This window comes from Budorcas taxicolor, chromosome 19 (genome assembly GCF_023091745.1).
Source record: "Budorcas taxicolor isolate Tak-1 chromosome 19, Takin1.1, whole genome shotgun sequence".
NCBI lineage: Eukaryota > Metazoa > Chordata > Mammalia > Artiodactyla > Bovidae > Budorcas > Budorcas taxicolor.
In genome coordinates, this window is record NC_068928.1 from 26,364,491 (window position 1) to 26,385,052 (window position 20,562).

Sequence of the window (20,562 nt, forward strand, 5' to 3'; positions counted from 1 at the left end):
ACCTGTGAGGTCTCTTCCTCCTCCTTGGGGCCATGGCTTATTCATCTCTCTAACCAGAGCATCTGGCCCTGTGCAGGGAAACCTGTAGGTGCCTATTAATGTTTGAATAAATAGCTGCATTTATCACAACAGTCCTTGGCCCAGCCTTCGTCCAGAGGCTGTGGAACGAGCAGCAGTGCAGATTTTAGATCCGGTACCCATATCAGCCATGTGCAAGGAGGTGAGCTGTGCCAATGAGATTCTTTCTGGGCGACTGAAGTCTAAAATGAGCAATGAAAAGGCATTACCAGGAGGAGCTGAGGTTTCAAGGGTGTATGGGGAAGTGGAAAAGCTGTGTGGACCCTCAATGTAAGGTTTTGAAGGACCTTACAGGACGAGAAAGGAGACCCCAAAATGGTAGACGTGAAACGGTTCTGTGGCCTGTAAAACGAACACAGGTGTCCATGATCAATAAAGCTGACTGTAAGTCTCAGGCGTCATGGCCAATCTACTCGTGTGACTATAAGAGGGAGCAGAACCTTTGTGTTCTTCTACAAGTTAATCACTAACGGGATGTTGCCTATAAGCTTAAATTACCCATAATGGCCCATCTCTGGGACACTTGTCACCCAGGTAATGAACACTAAGCTAAAATACCTTCGTTTAGCTCACGAGGAAGCATCTTCCTGACCAGACCCATCTGTGAAAGACTGAAGGCAGGAAGAAATTCCTCCTGGAGTCTGGCCAGAACCAGGGCTTTACTCCCTCCTCTTTTAGTGTTAAAAGAAGCCTGAATTCTAACTCAAGGAAGATGGTTCATAAGGACACAAGTCTGCCATCTTCTCAGGCTGCTGGCTTTCTGAATAAAGCCACCATTCCTTGCCCCAACAACTTGTCACTTGATTTATTGACCTATTATATGGCAAAGCAGTATGAGCAGCCAGTCTTGCTGCTTGTGGCCAGCCAGCTCTGGTTGGGGGATTTTGGGGGTAAGGCCCTAGCAGCTGCCCGGACCACTCGTCCTGAGGATCTTCCCCTTAAAATTCCTTGAAGCTTCTCTGGCTGTCCCAGCTCTTAGCGGGTGGAGCAAGGAATCAACATCTCATGCAGTAGGTAAGTCACTCCATGTAACAACTGGAGATTTTATTTCTTCTCCATTTAGGGCTCTTTCCTTTGGAATAAGACAATTTGTATTTGAGTGGAGCGTGTGTGTGTGTGTGTGCTCAGTCATGTCTGAGCGACGCCATGGACTGTAGAGCCCACTTTATAGAGCCCACTATAGGCTCCTCTTGTCCATGGAATTTTTCAGGCAAGAATACTGGAGTGGGTTGCCATTTCCTACTCCAGGGGATCTTCCCGACCCAGGGACCGAACCCTCGTCTCTTGCATCTCCTGCATTGGCAGGCAGACTCTTTACCACTAGCGCCACCTGGGAAGCACATTTGAGTAGGGCACCATGTTGGAAAGAGGATAAGAGGACATAGTTGATGGACTTTTACCCAATTTGTGTGAATTGGTTTGTGTATTTGGATGCTGACATTTGTGTGTGCTGTTTGTCTGTCTTGTATTTATGTCTTGAAGAAAAATGGGGAATGGGGAGTTCCATGGTGATCTAGTGGTTAGGATTTGATACTTTCACTGCTGTGGCCCAGTTCAGTCCCTTGTTGAGGAGCTGAAATCCTGAAAGCCATGTAGTGTGGCCAAAAAAAAAAAAAAGGGAAATATTTCAACTATGCCTGAAGAAAGTCCTCAGAGGCGTATTTTGGATAAGTGGCCTGATTACAGCTATGAAACCATGACTAAGAAGTTGAAAACGTATGGCGCCAGTACCTGCTAGGATCTCCTCAAGGAGTTCATTATGCGGGGTTATCCTGGGACCCTGTGTACCATGTACTGCTGTTTTTGCTTTGTTAATTACATCACGTGTGGTCTCCCGTGTCATTGGTATCTGTTAAACCCCAAGACCAGACTTGAGGGTTTATTTAGGGTTTTTGGTTTACCCTTTAGGTTTTTGGTTTCATATTGTTTTGGTAGCATTTCTCCAGTTACAGACAAATCAGTTTTATGATATTTGAAACTTCTACTGATGTCGAATGGAGGAAAGGAATAGAAAAAGTCTATTCTTATCTAAAAATGGGACATTCAAAGGGCGAAGAGAAAGATTCCACTTGGTTCCTAAAAATCAACAAAAGCCCTGCCCCAGAATTCAGTCTGGTTGGTTGATGCTAAGACAAAAAAGCATCCTTTGTATTGTTAAAGATGACGACCTGCTATATGGTTTTACAGCAGTTTTTGAATGGCTCCATAGCTATTCTGTGAAAAAGCAAGGAAAAATAATGGAATCCTCTTATGTTCTGTGGCTCAGTGGTAAAGACTTTGCCTGCCAATGCAGGAGACCTGGGTTCGATCCGTGGGTCGGGAAGATCCCCTGGAGAAGGGAAGGGCTACCCACTCCGTCCCTCTTATATGCAAGCTCTTGTGCTACTGCATTCAGGGTGGGAAAATGTCAGACAGTCGTTGTTGTTCAGTTACTAAGTCATGTCAGAAACCCAAGGGTGCGACTTCCCTGTGGTTCAGTGGCTAAGACTCTGTGCTCCCAATGCAGGGGCCTCAAGCTCCGATCCCTGGTCAGGATGCTAAATCCCACATGCTGCAACTAAGAGTTCAAATGCCCCAACTGAGACTCGGTGCAGCCAAATAAATATTTTTTTTTAAAAAGAAAGAAACCCAAGGGTAGGGTGAGGGAATGTTGCTCCAACCTTTGGTCCAGCTGGCTGTCCCAGCTGCTGCATTGTTATGCCACTATATACACCCCTTCCACCATTGGTTGCTCCTATTTGGCCCCAATTCTAATTCCTGAGTCTGGGGCTTTTCCTTATAGGGATCAATTGGAAAATCCTCTGTTAGTTCCTGAGGCACAGGGACCTGGTCTAGTATCAACAGCTAAGTCTCAGCAGGGAACCCAATTTGGGCCAGACGCCACTCCCTGGCAGAGCAATTTGCCTTGCACGTTATCCCCCATTGACTGTGGGGAATTGTAATAAGGAAGAACCTTTTGTGTTCTGTTACGTTAATCACTAAAGAAACATTGCCTGTAAGCTTAAATTATACATAATGGCCCTTCTCTGGGAACCCTGTCTCTTAGGTAATGAGCATTAAGCTAAAATACCTTTGTTAAGCTCACTGGAAACATCCTGACCAGGCCCACAGGTAAGTGGCTGCAGGAAGGAAGACATTAACACATCCCTTATAGAGTGTGGCTGGAACCAGGACTTGGCCACGTCCCACCCCCCCAAAACCACTTAAATAGAAAAGAAACCTGACTTCTGATTTAGAGAAAATAGTTCATTGAGACACTAGTCCACCGTCTTCTCCATCTGCTGGCTTTCCAAATAAAGTTGCCCAACAACTTGTCTTTTGATTTATTGGCCTGTCATGTGGCAAGCAGCAGGAGTTTGGACTCAGTAACATGACCTGGGCCTGACCTGGAGTCCTCTTTGATACGTTTAGGGCAATGGCAACTGCTTTGCTGTACTGGTGTGAGGCTTCCTACCCCATAAGGAAACACACAGGAAATTTCTTAAAGCAGATTCCTGGCCCCTCCTCTGTGTCATCTTACTAAACTGGGATTCTTTGGGGATGGAGCCTAGGAAACTGCATTTTTAACAAGCATCTCCAGTGATTGATTAGGGTGGTCCAAGGAGATTTAGGAAAGACTGAAAGGTGGGTTTTGAATGAGGTGGGGCAGACAGTAACTTTCAGATGTGGCCACAAGGTGGCAACAGAGAGATGGAAAACGGGGATCTCTGTAGGTGACCACCCAGACAGAGCTGCAGGTGGGCAGACACTGGGACTGGCTCTGGGAGGAGGTGGGCCCTGTACTGTGGCACCGTCTCTTTTGCCATGTGGAGTTTGTTATTGCAGCCTAATCCCCTGTGGCAGCCTGTCTCATTACCAGATCTTTATGGACACTCTGCTTTTGCCGAACTCTGCTGGTGGAAACTGCATTTGTGTGACCTTGGCTGGGCTATGGGTGGTGCTGAGTGTAGCAGGCAAGGGATGTCACCTGTGCAGGGCAGCTGACTCAGAGGACGCCAGTGCAGTGTTGAAAGCAGGACCTTCCACACCCCCTCTGCCAGGTCTGTGGTTCCAGGTGTTCTTAAAGGACCTGCCCACCAGCATCGGGCCTGCTCCAGTCATGAGAGGATCGGGGCTGGGGCTGGACAGCTGGCCGAAGCCCAAGCAGAGAAGGCTGGGATGGGGTGGGGGCAGGGAACTCAGGATGGGGCAGCTGCCTCTGGAAGCAGCCAAGATGTCCCTGGCTACAGTAGGGGTAGTCAGAGCCCGGAACTAACACCCTCCTCCCCCTCACTCATGCACCCTGGCCTGCCCTCTTCGGAGCCTGCCAAAGCTCAGAATAACCTGGGGGACCAGACAGCGAAATGGCAGGGGCTCTGCTCTGCGCCCTGCTCCTCTTGCAGCTCCTCGGTATGGGCCAGGGTCGGGGGAAGAGGTGGGACACCCACGCGCAGGACACTGACATAAAGGGACAGGACAAAGACCGACTGAGATGTAGACAGACATATTTGGTCCCCAGGCACAGTATCACTAGTTCGGGAGGCAGACATGGGAAAATATACAGCCTCAGAGACAGAGAAGCAGAGACCTGTAGACCCGGAGGCAGAGCAGGGCGGCTCCTCAGCCTCTCCATGTCCTGACCCTGCTGCCTCGCCCCATCCCCAGGCAGAGGTGAGGGGAAGAATGAGGAGCTGCGCCTTTACCACTACCTCTTCGACAACTATGACCCAGGACGCCGGCCAGTGCAGGAGCCCGAGGACACTGTCACCATCTCCCTCAAAGTCACCCTGACCAATCTCATCTCCCTGGTAAGATACCCGCACCGGTACACGCCATCTCGGAGCCTAAAACCCCACTTCTGGCCCCAAGCTCTCAACTCTCTCCTAAAGCTCTCCCCCATCATCTTCATCTCCCACCCACAGAACGAGAAAGAAGAGACCCTCACCACCAGCGTCTGGATTGGAATCGTGAGTCGAGGCTGGGGAACAGCGTGAGATCTAGGGGGCCCTTTTCTCCCAAACACCTCACAGGCAGCGCGGCACACGTCCTTCCGTCCCCTCCCCCGCCCCTAGGACTGGCAAGATTATCGACTCAACTACAGCAAGGGCGACTTTGGGGGCGTAGAAACCCTGCGGGTCCCTTCAGAACTCGTTTGGCTGCCAGAGATTGTGCTGGAAAACAAGTGAGGACCGAGCCAGACTGGAGCGAAGCCGAGGTCTGGGGAGGGGTGGGGGCTGGGCTGGACCTGGTTGGGGCAGGGGTGTTGCTTGGGGGGTGTGGGAGCCGCAGATCTGGGCCAACTCTCGGTTTCCTGGAGCCCACAGTATCGACGGCCAGTTCGGGGTGGCCTACGAGGCCAATGTGCTGGTCTCCGAGGGCGGCTACGTGAGCTGGTTGCCCCCAGCCATCTACCGCAGCACCTGTGCCGTGGAGGTCACCTACTTCCCTTTCGACTGGCAGAACTGCTCGCTCGTTTTCCGGTGGGAAGACTTGTTCGCAGGCCCGGACAATTGAGGGATTAAGGGGTGGGGCCAAGTGCGCAGGGGCGGGGAGACCTCTAACCCGGGGCGGGGCTTTGTGCTGGAGGCGGGGCTAGGCATTAGAAGGAGATAGCGCTCTCTAGCGGATGAGAAGTAGGGGTGGAAACCCAGGCTTGGAGGCGGGGCCTGGGTGATCGGGTGGAGCGTGATTCCCCTGCCAGAACCCAGCTTCCAGCGCGGGGCCTGAGGCCCGGGTCCCAGCCTCTGGGGTCGGGGTCCGGATCCTGGCTCTGCAGCTCCCAGACGTACAATGCCGAAGAGGTGGAGTTTGTCTTTGCGGTGGACGACGAGGGCGAGACCATCAGCAAGATCGAGATCGACACTGAGGCCTATACTGGTTAGGCTCCCCTCCTGCTCCGAAAAACCCGCTTCTAGACGTGTCCCGAGAGGGGACTTGCACAGTGGGGTTGCCCTGGGCCCTCGATGCTGGGACTAACTTTGACAGCCCTGCTTTAACTTGAGCCTTCCCTGAAATCATTCTTGATTGTCGGCCTAGTACTCCTTCCTCCCTTGTGGTGGTTCCGTAAGCTCCCTGGGAACGCCCCTTTCTGACCCAATTACCAGGCCACCTGCCCTGGCCCAGATGGCTTTCATCCTCTCCTCGCCTGGAACTGCAGGCCCCCCCACCGTCAGATGTGGGGACGGAGAGCAGAGGAGGGCGCCACATTCCCCGAGAGCCAGCTGACGGCGCCTCCCGTCCCGCAGAGAACGGCGAGTGGGCCATCGACTTCTGCCCCGGGGTGATCCGCCGCCACGACGGTGACTCTCCGGGTGGCCCAGGGGAAACTGACGTCATCTACTCGCTCATTATTCGTCGGAAGCCGCTATTCTACGTTATTAACATCATCGTGCCCTGCGTGCTCATCTCGGGCCTGGTGCTGCTCGCCTACTTCCTGCCCGCGCAGGGTATGGAGTCGGCTAGACCCCAAACCCGGGCCCCCTCCTGGGGGGCGGGGCCTGTCCTCACCAGGCACTCCCTCCAGCCGGCGGCCAGAAATGCACCGTTTCCATCAACGTCCTGCTCGCCCAGACCGTCTTCTTGTTCCTGATTGCCCAGAAAACCCCAGAGACATCTCTGAGCGTGCCGCTGTTGGGCAGGTGAGGGGCGGAGAGGATCCAGGCAGTGGCTACGCGGGGCGTGGCTAGCGTGAAGGGCGGGGCCAGGGGGTCTCAGTGGAGAGGGCAGGGCCAATACCTAAGGACTCCGAGTAGCCTTAACTATATGGTCCCCACCTGGACTTTATTTGGACGTGGGGCAGGGCTGGGATCGTAGTGGGTTCTTCGGTCCCCCGTCCTGTGCAGTGCTGCTGGACGCCAACTGGAGGTCTCCGGAGTATCTCTGCTGGGGGTGGGCCGGCTCAGTGCCACCCAGCCGGGACGCCTCTGGCCCCCAACTCTTCCCTCATCTTGAACTCACCGGTTCCCCAGGGGTTCCGAGGTCCAGCTGGCGTTGCCACTGTTGCAGGAATGAGGCGGACCCCTGTAGACCTCGTCCACACAGGCAGAGCCAGGCCCCCTGGAGCAGGAGCCGGGCGCTCGCGCCTGCTGCAGCCCCCACTTGCAGAGCCCCCTGCCCCGCGGCCTGGGCTACCCGGGCCAGGGCTCCACCCGGATCCCCAGCGTCTGGGCCCGGACCAGGGCCGCCGTCTAGTCGCCGTAGCTCCTGCTGCACCCACAGGGCTGAGATCTGTAGAGGGGATACAGAAGTTGGTGGGAATGCAGAGGTCTCTGATCCTCGATCCCCTTCCCCAACTCCCTCCTCTGCGCCCCGCCCCCGGCGCCCCACCTCTAACAAGGTGGCCCCGAAGTTCACTACGCTGGCCGCGGCTTCTCTTAGCACTAGCCCCAGGGTGGGCTTCCGGGCAGGCGGGTTCTCCGGCTCTCGAGGCTCCAAGGACTTCAGTTCTCTGAACCTCTGCTCCAGATATTCATGGGCTGCGGCCGCAAGGAGCTCCAGGGAAGTCAGAAGTGGGGGCTGGAGGGCCACCTGGAAAGGCACAGGGGCAGCGGGGTCATCGGGACATAGGGCAGAGGTCACCGGGGGGGGGGGCGCTGGAAACCTTCCCAGAGCGTCTCCAGGTGCAGCCCTTACGGGTATCCGTGTAGGCGCACCTCCGTGGAGCTGTGGAAGTGGTAGACCCACAGCAGGGTTTCCAGGGAACTGGGGGTCCCCTTCATGGTTGCCACTGGCCGTGCGAGGGCGGGGGGAAAGACCGGGCCGGGGGGTGGACCGATTGGCCCCGCCATGAGGAGCTGCTCCACGCCTGCGGAGAGGTGCGTTTGTGAGGTCAGAGGACCTGTGGCCTCTCTGTGGCTCGTGGGCAGCGCGGAGGCTGTGACATCACGAACTCTGGGCTCCTCAGGTACCTCATTTTCGTCATGGTGGTTGCCACACTCATTGTCATGAATTGCGTCATCGTGCTCAACGTGTCATTGCGGACGCCCACCACTCACGCCGTGTCCCCGCGGCTGCGCCACGTAAGCACCGGGTGGATGGGCTTGGGGCAGGAGGTGGGGCTTCAAGCTAACCTCGCCCCGTCCCGCCCACCCCAGGTGTTGCTGGAGCTGCTGCCTCAGCTCCTGGGCTCCGGCGCGCCCCCTGAGATCCCCCGGGCTGCCTCGCCCCCAAGGCGGGCGTCGTCCCTGGGCCTCCTGCTCCGCGCAGAGGAGCTGATACTGAAAAAGCCGCGGAGCGAACTCGTATTTGAGCAGCAGAGGCACCGGCACGGAACCTGGACCGGTGAGCGGACTAGCCCGAGGGGGCCAAGGGGGGCGCCTTCAAGGGCGTGGCTCTTGATCACCCACCCCGAGTCGCCCCCACCAGCTACCCTCTGCCAGAACCTGGGCGCTGCCGCCCCCGAGATCCGCTGCTGTGTGGATGCCGTGAACTTCGTGGCTTCAAGCACGCGGGACCAGGAAGCCACTGGCGAGGTGGGGCCGGAGCACCGAGGTGGGGTGGAGCGCTGGGGGGCCTCGCCATCCCAGACTCTTGCGCAGCTGGCTCCTGCAGCTTTTAGGGACTCAATTTGTGCCCACCCCTTCCCCAGGAGGTGTCCGATTGGGTGCGCATGGGGAAGGCCCTTGACAGCATCTGCTTCTGGGCCGCTCTGGTGCTCTTCCTCGTGGGCTCCAGCCTCATCTTCCTCGGGGCCTACTTCAACCGAATGCCCCAGCTGCCCTACCCGCCGTGTATGTAGACCTGAGGCCACAGCCACACCAAGAATTCCCACCCGTCTCCAGGAGGATATTTGAAAAACACCTTGCTACCACTGCTTTATTACTATCCTTTCCCACTGCCAATGATAAATCTGTATTCATCTTCACAAGGAGTCATGTGTGTGCACATGTGTGGGTTCGGCCACCTGGCTGGCATCAGAAAGAGCTGCAGATGGTGCAGGCGGTCTCCCGCATGTCAACCCTCCAGAAAGCAAGAACCACTCTCACTCCCGTCTTCCTGCCCTCCCAGTTTTTCTTGGGCCCCAGTCCCATGTGATCCTCTAGCCCCGTGAGCCTCTCAGAGGCTAAACAGGAGAGACCCGTTTGCAACACTTGCACATCGAGAAGCTGAAGCCAGGCACCTCTGTGGTCTGGCCAGGCTGGAGTGGATAGGAACCAAATGGTCCCAGCTCAAGGTCCACAGGTTTAAGGCTGAGGATGCCTGGGCCCTCCCTTAGTAGTTTCTTGTAGGTTCTCTTAGCCCAGCACTGCCCATCCACCCCCTCTCCACTAAGACTCAGGGACTGCAGATTCCCACCCCCTTCATCCCAGCCATGTTGGTGGGCCCTGGCTAGAACCCGGGATGATGAGAGACAACAGAGTAACCTAGGTCCTGAAGTGGTAGGAGCTGGTTGAATTGTCTTTATTAACAAACGAGATCTCCAAGGCCACTACATTGAGGAGGGGCGGGGGCAGGGAGGGAGCGGGCTACTTGCTGCTCACACTATATACAGATGCAAGCAAGGGGGGGAGAGGGTGAGAGCTCCCTGCTCCCCCCTCCACCGGGGAAGGGCAGAGGCTAGAAGAGATGGGGATTGTAAAGGGGTAAATGTTTTGGCTGGCGGGATCCCCCCTCCATTCCCTGGGGTTTGGGGGGAGGGTAATCATTAAAGTGCTTTCAGAAAATGAGGAAATGGTCCCTGCCCCTGGAGTGGCTGGTGACCCCCCTAAAACCTAGGGCCCAGTGACCCCCCCCAGGGTCTGGTACATTCAAGGGGGGAGCCGGCTCCCCTGACGTGCAAATGATGGGGCCCAGGGCCCTGCCAAGTCAGCAGCAGTGGGGTATGGGGTCCAAGCCCCAAGAACTCTCCTTGTAAGTGGAGAAAGGGGGGTGGGGCTAGGCCCACTCAGTTCCTGGTAAGGGGAAGCTGTGCCTCTCCCTGGAAGTTGGGACAGGCACAGTTTAGGGGAGGGAAAATGTTGGGGAAGAGGATGGTCACGTGATCACAAAAGCATCAGGGGTCAGAGGTCACGTTCCCAGCAGGCTCCAGTGAATCAAACCAGTAAAAGCAAAAGCCCAGGGAGGGAAGAGAAGGGCGGCCCGGGGAGTCTGGCTGTGGGGGGTGAGCTGGTCCACAGAGGCCAGCCCAGCCCAGGGCCCCGTCACCAGTTCATGATGCAGTTACGGTTCAAGGTCATGAAGTAAACTTGGCTGCTGCCCCCGGAGCGGACCGAGGCGAAAAATACCTGGGTGGGGAGGAGAAGAAGTCACCAGGGTGAGTGGGGCAGCCAAGGTGGAGGTGCCTCAGTTAACTGGGAGAAGGGAGAAACTGCAGGATTTAGTCCCGCAGAGTGCCCCCATTCCCTTCCAAAAGGCAGGAACATGTGGCATGAAGGAGCCCAGACTTCTTAGAGACTGAAGGTGGGGGAAGGGCAGGCTGCCTCTCAGGAAGACCTATAACCACCCCTCCCCCAGCTCTGCCCAGGCCCAGGTAGGGGTGGGGATGGGGCCCACACTGTGCAGGAGCCTGGGCGGCTTATCATTCCCACCTTGTCATTCCGCTCACACAGGAACTTGAGCCTCTGGGCTCGTTTGTGCATGAAGACCCCATCCAGGTGGCCTGTCTCCACAGAGCGGATCTCAATGGCTTTCTCTCCCCAGCCCATGATCTGGTTGGAGCAGATGTAGGCTGGGTGGGGAGCAGAGAGGGGTGATAAGTGGGCTACAGCCCGGCTGGCTTGGAGACACAGGCCAGGGGGGCAGGCCCCTCACTCACCCACAGAGGTGGGCATCTCTCCCCACTGCAGCACCACGTCCTTGATGATCCGGCCGTACGTGTTGACATAGACGCCCTCATCCTCGTAGCACAGCAGCATCTCCATGCCGTCCGTGTTGGGGAGGAAGATGATGGCATGGGGCGTGATCTGGCTCTGGATCTGGGGAGGAGAAAGTGGGTGGGAGGCCCGAAGGCTGGGCCCAAGCTGGGGGCCCCACTCCGCCCGCAGCCCTGCCAAGCTTACATGCACAGGGATGTAGATGTCGTAGCTGTTCCCCGAGTCCACATCCACAGCGTGGAAGCCGGCGCTGGAGCCATAGATGACCTTGAGCCGCTGGCCCTCCTCTACGGTCAGGTCCACCAGTAGAGGGCGGTGCGGGAGGTCAGCAAAGGACTGTGGGGGGAGAAAGGGCTCAGGGGATGTGGGCAGAGGAGCCAGACCTTGGACCAGTGATGGAAGTTGAGGCTTGGGTACCTTGAAAGCCATGAATTTGTGGTAAGGTTTGGGGGCCCAGGCATACACCTCCACAGAGTTCTTCAGGGCGATGACCAGGAACTTGATGCGTTCGTATTTCACTAGGGGCAGGAAAAGGGGGGATGCAGGCGCTTCCCTGCTTGGGCTGCAGCCCCTCCCCGGGGTCTGTCTACACCCCCAACTGCAGGCCCCCCCATCTCTGGCCTTCCAAGGCTTTCTCAGCCCAGGACCCCGTCTCTTTCTCTCTTCTCATAAACAAATGTGCCCTGCCACTGTGTTGTGACCTCCTCACCCACGCGGTAGTGCCCGCAGCCCTCCATGTCCCCCACAGTGGTCCAGCCTTGCTTCTTCTCCACTTCCGGATCATTGTGCAGAATCTTGTTCCGGAGCCAGGACAGGTAATACACCCGCAGTTTGTTCCTTTTCCCTGAGGAACAGAGAACCCTCGCTGGAGGCCCAGCTTCCACTTCCCCACCATCCCGTGTGGACCTCGAGGGGTGAGAAAGTGGGGGCCCCATCTTCCAGTTCCTGTCCTGGGGCAGCCCTCCCCTCAGGCACTGAGCCCTCCTCCTGGCCACCGCCTCCCCCCAACCTGAGATGGTGATGAGCAAGTTGAGTCCCTCCAGCACGTCCATCTGCTGGAAGCGCCGCCGCCCGATGAGTCCATACACCTTGCCCTGCCCACTGCGGTCCAGCAGCATCAGCCCATTCTCCGTGCCCACCAGCAGGTTGACCCCTGCAAGAGGAGCCCTTGGGCAGATGAGAGGCAGAGCCAGGCCCTCGCCTGACCAGGAGCACGGGGGCACACCAGGCCCCTCTTTTCCTTCCCCACCCTGGCTTACCCCAAAGGGCCGCACAGAGGATCTCGGAATTGAACCGCTTCTTGTACTTCCGAATCTCGGGGGTTTCGCTGTGGGCCCGGGTATTGGTGGGGTTCACGTTGACCACAGAGCCTTTCCTCACGTCGTACTGTAGCTGATCGAGCCGACTGCCCTCTCCACCCACCAGGGCTGCGGGAGGAGGAGAGGAGAAGGGAGTGGGCTGAGTCTTGTCACTCTGTCTCACTGTATCCCATGCTCCAGGATACTCTGAACCAAAGGGAAAGACTAGGGAATGGACCAGGTGCCTGGAGGAGTCTACACAGGGCCAGAAGGCCTGGCAAAGCCCTCGCTCCCTCATGCAGGTCCCTGGGTCACCTCTGAGCATTCTGCCCCGCCTTGAGTCAAGGCAGCCCCAGAAACCCTTACTGCCTTCGTGCCAGGGCAGGTGTGGGCCACAGGGAAGGCTGTGAGCACTCAGTGAAGCCTGTCATCAGAGGCCACCCGACCCCTCCCCAGGCCTCCTATCTCACCTGTAATGGGAATGGTGTCCCCACTGCCTCCGGGCTGGTAGATCCCCAGGTCCACAAACATCGTAAACGAGCTCTTGCCGGGGGCTTTTACCAGCCCACGAGACTGGTACTGTGGGGTGAGGCTGGCAGTGAGGCTAACATGCCAGACCCCAGCCCGGGCCCACCCCTCCTTTTGCACCCTGGCCAACCAGCTCCCAGGGCTCCCCCTTGCTGACCACAGTGCCCCAGCGCCCCTGGGCCTCCTGTCCATGGCCAGTGACCTCCTCTCGCCCCACGGAGCCACCTCCACCCACTTACGTCACTGCCTCCATCCTTCAAGGGGGGGCTTTGACCTTTGCTGCTCTCAGTGGGCGAGTGGCTGGGCTGGACCACGTCTGGCAGGTTTGTATAGCCATTGCTGTCGGCGTGCAGCAGGCTGCGCTCCTCCTCAGGGGTCTAAAGGAACAAAGGGAAGGGGGCCAGTGCTGGGGCCGAGGAGGGGCAGGGCAGGCTGGAGCAGAACGGGAGAGGAGGGGTACTCACTCGCTGGACCACCATGGTGCCACCCCCGTAGGGGGTCTGGGGCCCGGCTATCTCCTCCACGTCGTGGACCACCATGGTGCTGACGCTGTCTGTGTCTCCATCGCTGCTATGGAGAGAGGAAGGTCAGGAGGGCCCTCTGGGGCCTGCCTGTCACCCAAGTGCCACCTGAGTGCCACAGGGAGCCGGGGCACGGGCACCTGCAGTGTCTGCTGGCACCCAGCAGCTCCCGCCCCACACTGGGGGAGCGCTGGCTGTCCTGAAGAGGCGCTCATCTCACAGGACAGTGAAGGACAGCAGGGGACACCAGCCCCCAGGCCTGTATCCCGTTCTCTACGGAAGGGTAGGAAGAACCGGCCGGCAATGACAGCCGAGGCCCCACAGCAGCTCTGGGACGGGAACTGCTTTCCCTCAAACTTGACCCAACACCCCCTCCCTCAGCACCTATCTCTCAGGCGCCTCTGGCAGGGATGTGCCCCTGCCCTGGGCGCCCCCATACCGGGCCCCAGGGGCGTCTCTGCTCCCCTCTGACGGCTCGCCATTGCTCTCCTCTTCCTCATCCTCGCTGCTCTCCACCTCCTCGCTGGACGACGAGTAGTCCATGGCCTTCTTGGGAGGCCGGGGGGCCTCGTCCAGGGTCCGCTCTTTCAGTAGGACGAAATCCTGCGGGGGAGGAGCTGCGTGAGGCGGGGAGGCAGTGGTGCCGCGGAGGCCAGAGAAAGGCAGGGAACAGGAGGGGCTGCCCGCGGCCCTGCTCACTAACCTCACCAATGGCTCGCTTATAGCTCTGGGAAGGGCCGAGGGGGAAGAAGGGCAGCCAGGAGGAGGCAGGAGAGAGGTTAAGAAAGGTTAGTAACTGGGAAGGGCCACCCTGTTAGCCCACAGACCCTCCAGCCTCAGACTAATGATGGCCCTGCCCCTGGCGCCCAGCTCTCTGGGGCTCTAGAGGCTCCACAGTGGCCCCCAGGTCCCAAACCATGAGAAGATGGGAGGGGGCCACCTGATGACTTACTGCGGGCCGGCCTGGCCGCGAGCGGTGGTCATCGGGCTTGGCTTTGTTTCCAGGGGAGAGCACAGGAGAGTTGTCCAGTTTGGAGGAGGCTAAATGTGGCAGGGTGGGGGAGAAAGGAGGTCACTGACACCGGCGTAGGGTGGTCTGGCCTCAAGTCCAGCCTGGTAACCACGCTGCCCAGTCCAGAGCTGCCAAAGGTGGGGTCCACCCTGGGGAGACTGACCCCAGGGCTGGGCTCACGTACCTCCCACCCGGTTCCGCTCCAGCGAGCCGGCTTGCGGGAGGTGCCCGTGAGAGGCCGGGAGGACGCTGTCTGAGCGCTCCCAGCCGGGGTCGCTCCTCCTGAGGTCGGGGTTACTGTGGGAGGGGTGGAGGCAGGGTCAGGGCGAGGGGGTGTCCGCGCCCCGGGAGGCTGAGCTGCACCGCAGAGGAAGCCGTCACCAGGGGGGACAGGTGGCAGAAGTGAAGGTGGGAGGGAGCAGGGGGGACAGCTCCATTACCTACAGGCGTTGGGCGGGCCGGGGGGCGGAGCAGGGGGCCCTGGAGGCTTGGGGCTGCCCCGCTCTGCCCGCCTTTGCAGATAGATTTGCCAGGCGGAGTTGCTGCGAGGTCTGTGGAGGGAGCACAGGGTGCCGGGGCGGGGCGGGGCGGGGGCTGAGGTGACTGGGGCGGGGCTCGCCCACCCCTAAGTGGGCAACCTGGCACACTGCCCTCTGCCGCCCGCCCCGAGCCCTAGGCTGCCACCCGCCCCCAGCCAGGTGTTACCTAGCACGGACCGCCTGCGCTGGCCGGGACCCTCCGGCCCCACTGGTGTTAAGGGCAGTGGCGATTGATGAGGTCCTCTGAGGCACCTGAGGAGGGAAGGAAGGGGTCAGGGCTCCGTGACGGCACGGCAGACACCAGGCCCCTCTTAGAGACCCTGGAAGGGGCGCCCCCCACCGTGATGGAGAAGCAGACTTAGGCTGGGGAAGCTGATGATCTCTGTCCAAGGTTCATGAGCAGGGGAGACAGCAGAGCTGGGATCTGGCCGGCAAGTCTGCCCCTGGTGCTCCCTGAACCCCGGGGGCCTCTTCTGCTCCCACACACACCATGGAATCCCCTGGACACACTCGCATGCCGGCCCGCCTACCAGACATCAGGGTGACTCCTGCAGGACCGGCCAGGCTGGACTCCTTACCCTTCCATTCCCTCCAGACACCCAAGCTTGCGTCCACCTCGCCTGCTGACCACTCCCACTCTATCCCCCCAATTTCTCTGCCCTCTTCTGGCTCTGCAAGGCTGCCCTTACCTTTGGAGGGGCCTCATTATCAGGCCGGACCCAGGCTGGGGGGTTCGGGCTGGGGCCAGGCCCTTCGGAAGTGGGGTCTGAGTTCTGCCGGATGACAGCTCCTCGGGCACTCGGCGTGGCAGTGGGTGCGGGCACGGCGGGGTCGGGGTCATGGGAGGCGGGGAAGGCAGCCAGGTTTCGGGTGGGTTGGTCCTGCAGGGACTGGGAGCGGGGTACAGGCGCTGCATATGGCTTCAGTGGGACCCGGTGTGCCACCAGGCTCTGCGGGGAGAGACCAGGGAGGGTGGGCCACCTGCTCTGTGGCACGCCCCCACCTGGGAGCTGGGGCCTGGGCAGGGAGGAAGGGGCAGGTCAAGCCTCTGAGTTCCAACTATCCATCGAAAGGGGCTCCTGGAGCCCAAAAACAGGTAAGACAGAGAGACAGACGTGTGCCTGTCTCTGCCGGCGAGTCCTGAGGTCTGTGCCCCCTGGCTCTGGGCATGTGCATGTATGTGTACACGCAAGGCACCCCCCCACCCCCATATCTGTGTGTGAAGACAGGAACAGGGAGAGACTCACCTTGTGCGGTCCCTCCTGGGGCTCTACCGGCCTCTGCATAGGAGGAGTTTGGGAAAGGGGTCCTGGGGGCCCGGGGGAGGCCTGGGGGACGGGGGGCTCAGGCCCTGCGCTGCCTGGCTTGCTCTTGGCCAAGGGAGAGTTCTGCTGTTTGTTCATCCTTGTTCTCTCTTCCACCTGTGAGGCGACAGGACGCCAAGCAGGACGGCTTTTGTCCTGTTCTCAAGTCATGTCCCAACCTCTCCAGCACCGCCCAGACGCACTGCCTGCCCTTTGCCCTCCCCAGGGCCTCCCGCGCGCAATGACGGAGTCTTAGACAGCACAGGAGGCGCTGAGTACCTCTCGGGCCCAGGCTGGCTTGTCGGCAGGGTTGACGCCCCGACCGTAGTGATACAGGGGCTTCCGGTCCCCGGGCAGGATCTGCTGCTGTTTCTGAAGCTGCTGCTGCTGCTGCTGCTGCTGCTGCAGGGACTTGAGGTAGGCATGCTCCTGCTGCAGCTGCCTCTGCAGGCGCTCGGACTGCCGTTGCTCCTCCAGCTGCTTCCGCTTGTATTCCTGGGCCCAAGTGTAGGGAGAGAGGGCTCAGCAGGGTGGACCCTGGAAGCCAGAGCAGGCACGCCCTTGCTCTCCTCCAACTGCCTAGAGAGGAGAGGTCTCTTCCCTTGATGCCCGGGTGACCCCTTCCCCTGAAGTGCTCCCGTCCCACTGCGGCGGAGATGCTCTGAATGCGTGTCTTCCCAGGGGAAGCTGGGGACCCCGTTACCAGCAGCAGGGCCTGTTCCTGGAGCAGCTGTTGCTGAAGGATCTCGAGCTGTCGCTGCTCCTCCTCTAGCCTGTGACGGATATACTCCTGGGGGGCGGGGTGGGGGGCAGAGGGCAGGGAGAGAGGGAGAGGCGGGGTGGGGGTGGGGGGCAGCAGCGGCGGCGAAGGAGTTGGAGGATGGGGTCAGTGGGGTGAGGATGAGGAGGAGGCCGAGGTGGGGGGTGGGGGAGAGTAAGAGAGAGGCCAGAGTGGGATGAGCCCCACGGAGGCAGGGAATGAGGGGGACACCAGGGCGGAGGCCCCATGAGGGAAGGTGCAGGGGGCAGGAGTCAGGGTGGGAGGCAAAGAGATGGGGAATGAAGGCACAGAGACAGGAGGAGGGCAGGGAGCCGGGGTGGGGGGTTGAGGGGTGGGAGAAAACAGAGAGAAAGAGTGAAGCTGGAAAAGATAGGAGGAATTCCGGGGGAGGGAGAGAAGGGGAAGGGGCCTGGGGAGCAGGGCAGGCAGGCGGCAGGAGCAGGAGGGGAGGCCAGGGTGGGAAGGGGTGAGTCCGGTGTGCACTGGGGGCGCTGTACCTGCTCGCGCTCCGCCTGCCGCCGCTCCTCCTCCCGCCGCAGAGCCTGCATGTCCTCCAGCCGCCGCTGCTGCTCCTTCTCCTGCAGCTTCCGCTGCTCCCGCTCCCGCCGCTGTTGCTGCAGGCGAGGGGACAGGCAGCCTGAAGGACCACAGCAGACCCAGGGCAGCACTGCACGCGGAAGCAGGGACCCACCTCAGCCCACTTCTGTCCCTCCTGGGCTAGGCTCCATCTCGTTGGGGATGGTGGTGAGAGCGGGTGGCTTCAACTTGCTTCTACAAACCTACCTACCCTCACACCAGAGCCCACAGGGGCCTGGCTCAGGAGGAGCTGCTGTCTAAATGGCTGTGGGCTTGGGATGGGAGCTGCCAAGAGGAGGGGGCCTAATTGGATAAAACCGTCCCCTATCCATTCCGTCACCAAACAGACAAAACCGAGTCCACAACAGTGTCCCCCATGTCCCAGCTACCGGCCTCTCAAATGAACCCTAACGGCCAAAGGGAGTGGGCTGCAGTGGCAGCCTTCAGCCACAAGAGGGCACCAGGTACCCATACACAGAAATGTGACTTAGTAAGGGACCCTGGGCAACATCAGTAGCCCAGGTCACGTTCACTTAATAACTTTGACAATCTTTCTGCCAAAAAATAAATAAATAAAAGAAGGAAAGAAAGAAAGAGCACAAGCCCTAAAGACACATCAGGCCTTCTCCAGGAAACACCTTGGTAGACAGATTTTGGTTACTCTGCTACCTGAAAGCCATATTTATTAATAATAATTTGTACTAGGCTCTCTTGAGCAGCCTTTCTTGAAAATTATTTTTCGTTCAATGAAGACAGGGGCCCACTTTGGGGAGCAGTACACAGGCAGTGTGGAGGCTTCCGCCTCTCTCCTGCTGCTTGAAAGTCACTCAGTCGTGTTCAACTCTGTGACCCCATGGACTAAACAGTCCATGGAATTCTCCAGGCCAGAATACTGGAGTGGGTAGCCTATCCCTTCTCCAGGGGATCTTCCCGACCCAGGAATCGAACCAGGGTCTCCTGCATTGCAGGTGGATTCTTTATCAACTGAACTATCAGGGAAGCCTACTTAGATAACTTTTAAATTAAGCTCAGCCCTCCATGAACTTTGGATCATGTAATTATTTCAACAAAAATCCCATCATTTAAGGCAAAATTTTAACCAATCTATAAGGTCTCTTCTTCCTCACCATGCCCCCTGCAAAATAAATACCTTTATACACATATACAAAGTATTTTTTAAACTGGGATTTAAAAAACTGCAGCTACTTAAAAATAAGATTCTCTATTCATTAATTTCTGCCATCCACCTCCAATTAGTGCGCTGGACAAGCTTGTAGGAAGCAAATCTAAGCCCCAACAACCATAAGTAAAAGGAGGGCCTTTCGAGGGATCTTATTTACCAACAGACGGGGCACCTGCTGGAGGGACAAGTGCCCAGGACATGGAGGGGTTTGAGCAGAGACCCTCAGCCTCCTCGGGTCGGAAGGGAAACAGAGCAGGCAAACCCCAGAGCTGAGGTTTACATACAGACACGAGGAAGGGGAGACAGTGGCTTTTTGGAAAACTCAGCTCTGAAGGGATGCTGAGGGTACCACCACCCACACTGGGCTGGTGGGTGCCTTACGGGCCCCTCAGAGAGGACAGAGCCCTTCCCTGCAAGTCTGAAGGCGGGGGGCTGGCCCCCCTCGCTCCCTCTTCTTCATGTTGTCCTAAGCGCACCAGCAGACCAGCAGTGGGACCAGGACCTGGTCAGGTCAGGCCCTTCCAGGAGCACCCGCCCCTCGACATGCCCCGCCCCCACACCTCCTCAACCCGCCGCCGCTCCTCCTTTTGCTCCTCGATGCGCCGCTGGCGCTGGTGCAGGAGGTGTTTGATGTGCGCCTCCGGGTCTCGCTGTTGCTGCTGCTGCAGCTGCTGCTGCTGCTGCTTTAAAGCCTCTGAGTTGCTCTTGTTCTCCTGCTGGAGCCGAAGGAATTCCCGGCGGAGGGTCGACTCCCCCGGCACGTTCATGATGGAGCTGGGCAAGACGGTACACGGTACACGGTACACGGGAGTATTGGGGTCAGAAGCCACCCTCCCCTCTGGGAGCCCTAAACACGTGCTTCTGCAAACCAGAGGGGGTCGCCTCGGGTTGCTCCCGGATGACCGAAGACCTGTCCTCCCTCTGCCCCGCCTTGGGCCCGCACTCCTTCAACACCCCAGCCTGCAGCCCTGAGTTCCCTCCAGCTCCTGCATTCGTTCCGTTCCGACTCAGCACACAGGGCCTCCGTCCCATGGGTCCACCTGTCTGTGTCCACCACCCCCAGGCTGAGTCCCCAAGCCAAGGGCCACTGTTGTCCCTCGAACGGTGACGGTCCCCCACCTCCGCCTGCCAGGCCCACCTTGGCTCCCCTTCCTCTCCGTGGCTGTCATCCTCCTCTTCGCTGCCGCTGTATTCGTATTCCGTCTCCTCTGCAGGGGGGAGATCACTGCTGTTTCTTCACCCAGTGCCCCAGACCCCACCCTGAGCTAGGGAAACCTTACATGGGGATAACCAGGAAGGTCTGTCTGGATGGCACGCCTCCTTGGAGCAATGGGGGTGACAGCGGGTCCCAGGTTTGGGCCTTGACAGAGATGGGGATAGGACCCCACGGTGGGCGGGATGTGGGTGGGAGGTGTCCGCGCATTCACACATGCCCATGTGCAGTTCTAGACCTCCCCACCTAAGGTGGAAAAAGCCCTCTGGGGTTGGACATTTGGGAAAGATCTCCTTGGACAGGGAGAGCTGGGCCTGGAAGGGGGCCTGAGGGGGAGCCAGGGCTGGTGAATAGGAGCAGGGGCGGCAGACCCTCCCCCCCTCCCCGCCCACTGACCTTTCTCGCCTCGCTTCTTCCGGGATCTGTCAATGTGGTCCTTGAGCTGGATGCGTACCTGCCGCTCGGTGGGCTGGTCACGGATGAAAGGGAACTTGAGCAGCTGCTCGGTGGGTGGGCGGCTCAGGTAAGCCTTGATGAGACACGTGTCAATGAAGTCAATGAACTTCTTAGACCTGGAGACGATGGTGGCTCATGTCAGAAAGGGGGTGGTTCCAGGAAGAAGGGGGTATTCGTTCATCCAAAAGTCACCCACTTCCCTCCCATCTTCCCATGTCCCCCACACCACGCACCCCCCACCCACCCCCTCTTCTGCAGTGCAGACCCAGGCCTGGGGGTAGGG

The 20,562-nt window shown here is 58.8% G+C and overlaps 3 protein-coding genes across 15 annotated transcripts in view; 1 reads left to right on the forward strand and 2 right to left on the reverse strand.

Moving 5' to 3' along the window:
• The first annotated feature begins 4,411 nt into the window (after nt 1-4,411).
• Nucleotides 4,412-8,913, forward strand: CHRNE (cholinergic receptor nicotinic epsilon subunit). The gene is made up of 12 exons (XM_052658098.1): nt 4,412-4,467; nt 4,723-4,865; nt 4,980-5,024; nt 5,130-5,239; nt 5,382-5,537; nt 5,834-5,934; nt 6,303-6,503; nt 6,581-6,695; nt 7,961-8,075; nt 8,151-8,337; nt 8,422-8,528; nt 8,645-8,913. Exons 1-12 carry the CDS (start codon nt 4,422-4,424, stop codon nt 8,792-8,794), a joined length of 1,476 nt encoding a protein of 491 aa, XP_052514058.1. The 5' UTR covers nt 4,412-4,421; the 3' UTR covers nt 8,795-8,913.
• On the reverse strand, nt 7,000-7,775 carry C19H17orf107 (chromosome 19 C17orf107 homolog). The gene is made up of 3 exons (XM_052658100.1): nt 7,710-7,775; nt 7,384-7,584; nt 7,000-7,284 (listed from the first exon to the last, which is right to left on the reverse strand). Exons 1-3 carry the CDS (start codon nt 7,773-7,775, stop codon nt 7,000-7,002), a joined length of 552 nt encoding a protein of 183 aa, XP_052514060.1.
• A 529-nt stretch (nt 8,914-9,442) lies between the features above and the next one.
• MINK1 (misshapen like kinase 1) overlaps nt 9,443-20,562 on the reverse strand; it is a 46,517-nt gene continuing 35,397 nt past the window's right edge. For 2 of the 13 annotated variants that reach the window (XM_052657721.1, XM_052657717.1), the window contains 25 exons: nt 20,220-20,395; nt 19,749-19,818; nt 19,171-19,384; nt 17,349-17,465; nt 16,774-16,860; nt 16,350-16,565; nt 16,014-16,187; nt 15,456-15,716; nt 14,933-15,018; nt 14,668-14,778; nt 14,412-14,524; nt 14,168-14,256; nt 13,919-13,942; nt 13,655-13,818; nt 13,159-13,264; nt 12,934-13,071; nt 12,637-12,745; nt 12,128-12,295; nt 11,878-12,021; nt 11,578-11,712; nt 11,286-11,386; nt 11,055-11,204; nt 10,811-10,970; nt 10,584-10,723; nt 9,443-10,280 (listed from right to left, as the gene is read on the reverse strand). In XM_052657721.1, coding sequence (XP_052513681.1) covers nt 10,197-10,280; nt 10,584-10,723; nt 10,811-10,970; nt 11,055-11,204; nt 11,286-11,386; nt 11,578-11,712; nt 11,878-12,021; nt 12,128-12,295; nt 12,637-12,745; nt 12,934-13,071; nt 13,159-13,264; nt 13,655-13,818; nt 13,919-13,942; nt 14,168-14,256; nt 14,412-14,524; nt 14,668-14,778; nt 14,933-15,018; nt 15,456-15,716; nt 16,014-16,187; nt 16,350-16,565; nt 16,774-16,860; nt 17,349-17,465; nt 19,171-19,384; nt 19,749-19,818; nt 20,220-20,395 — 3,337 coding nt within the window. In that variant the 3' untranslated portion in view covers nt 9,443-10,196. The remainder of the gene's footprint in view (nt 10,281-10,583; nt 10,724-10,810; nt 10,971-11,054; nt 11,205-11,285; nt 11,387-11,577; nt 11,713-11,877; nt 12,022-12,127; nt 12,296-12,636; nt 12,746-12,933; nt 13,072-13,158; nt 13,265-13,654; nt 13,819-13,918; nt 13,943-14,167; nt 14,257-14,411; nt 14,525-14,667; nt 14,779-14,932; nt 15,019-15,455; nt 15,717-16,013; nt 16,188-16,349; nt 16,566-16,773; nt 16,861-17,348; nt 17,466-19,170; nt 19,385-19,748; nt 19,819-20,219; nt 20,396-20,562) is intronic. The other 11 variants (XM_052657720.1, XM_052657718.1, XM_052657724.1 and 8 more) reach the window with 11 other exon arrangements.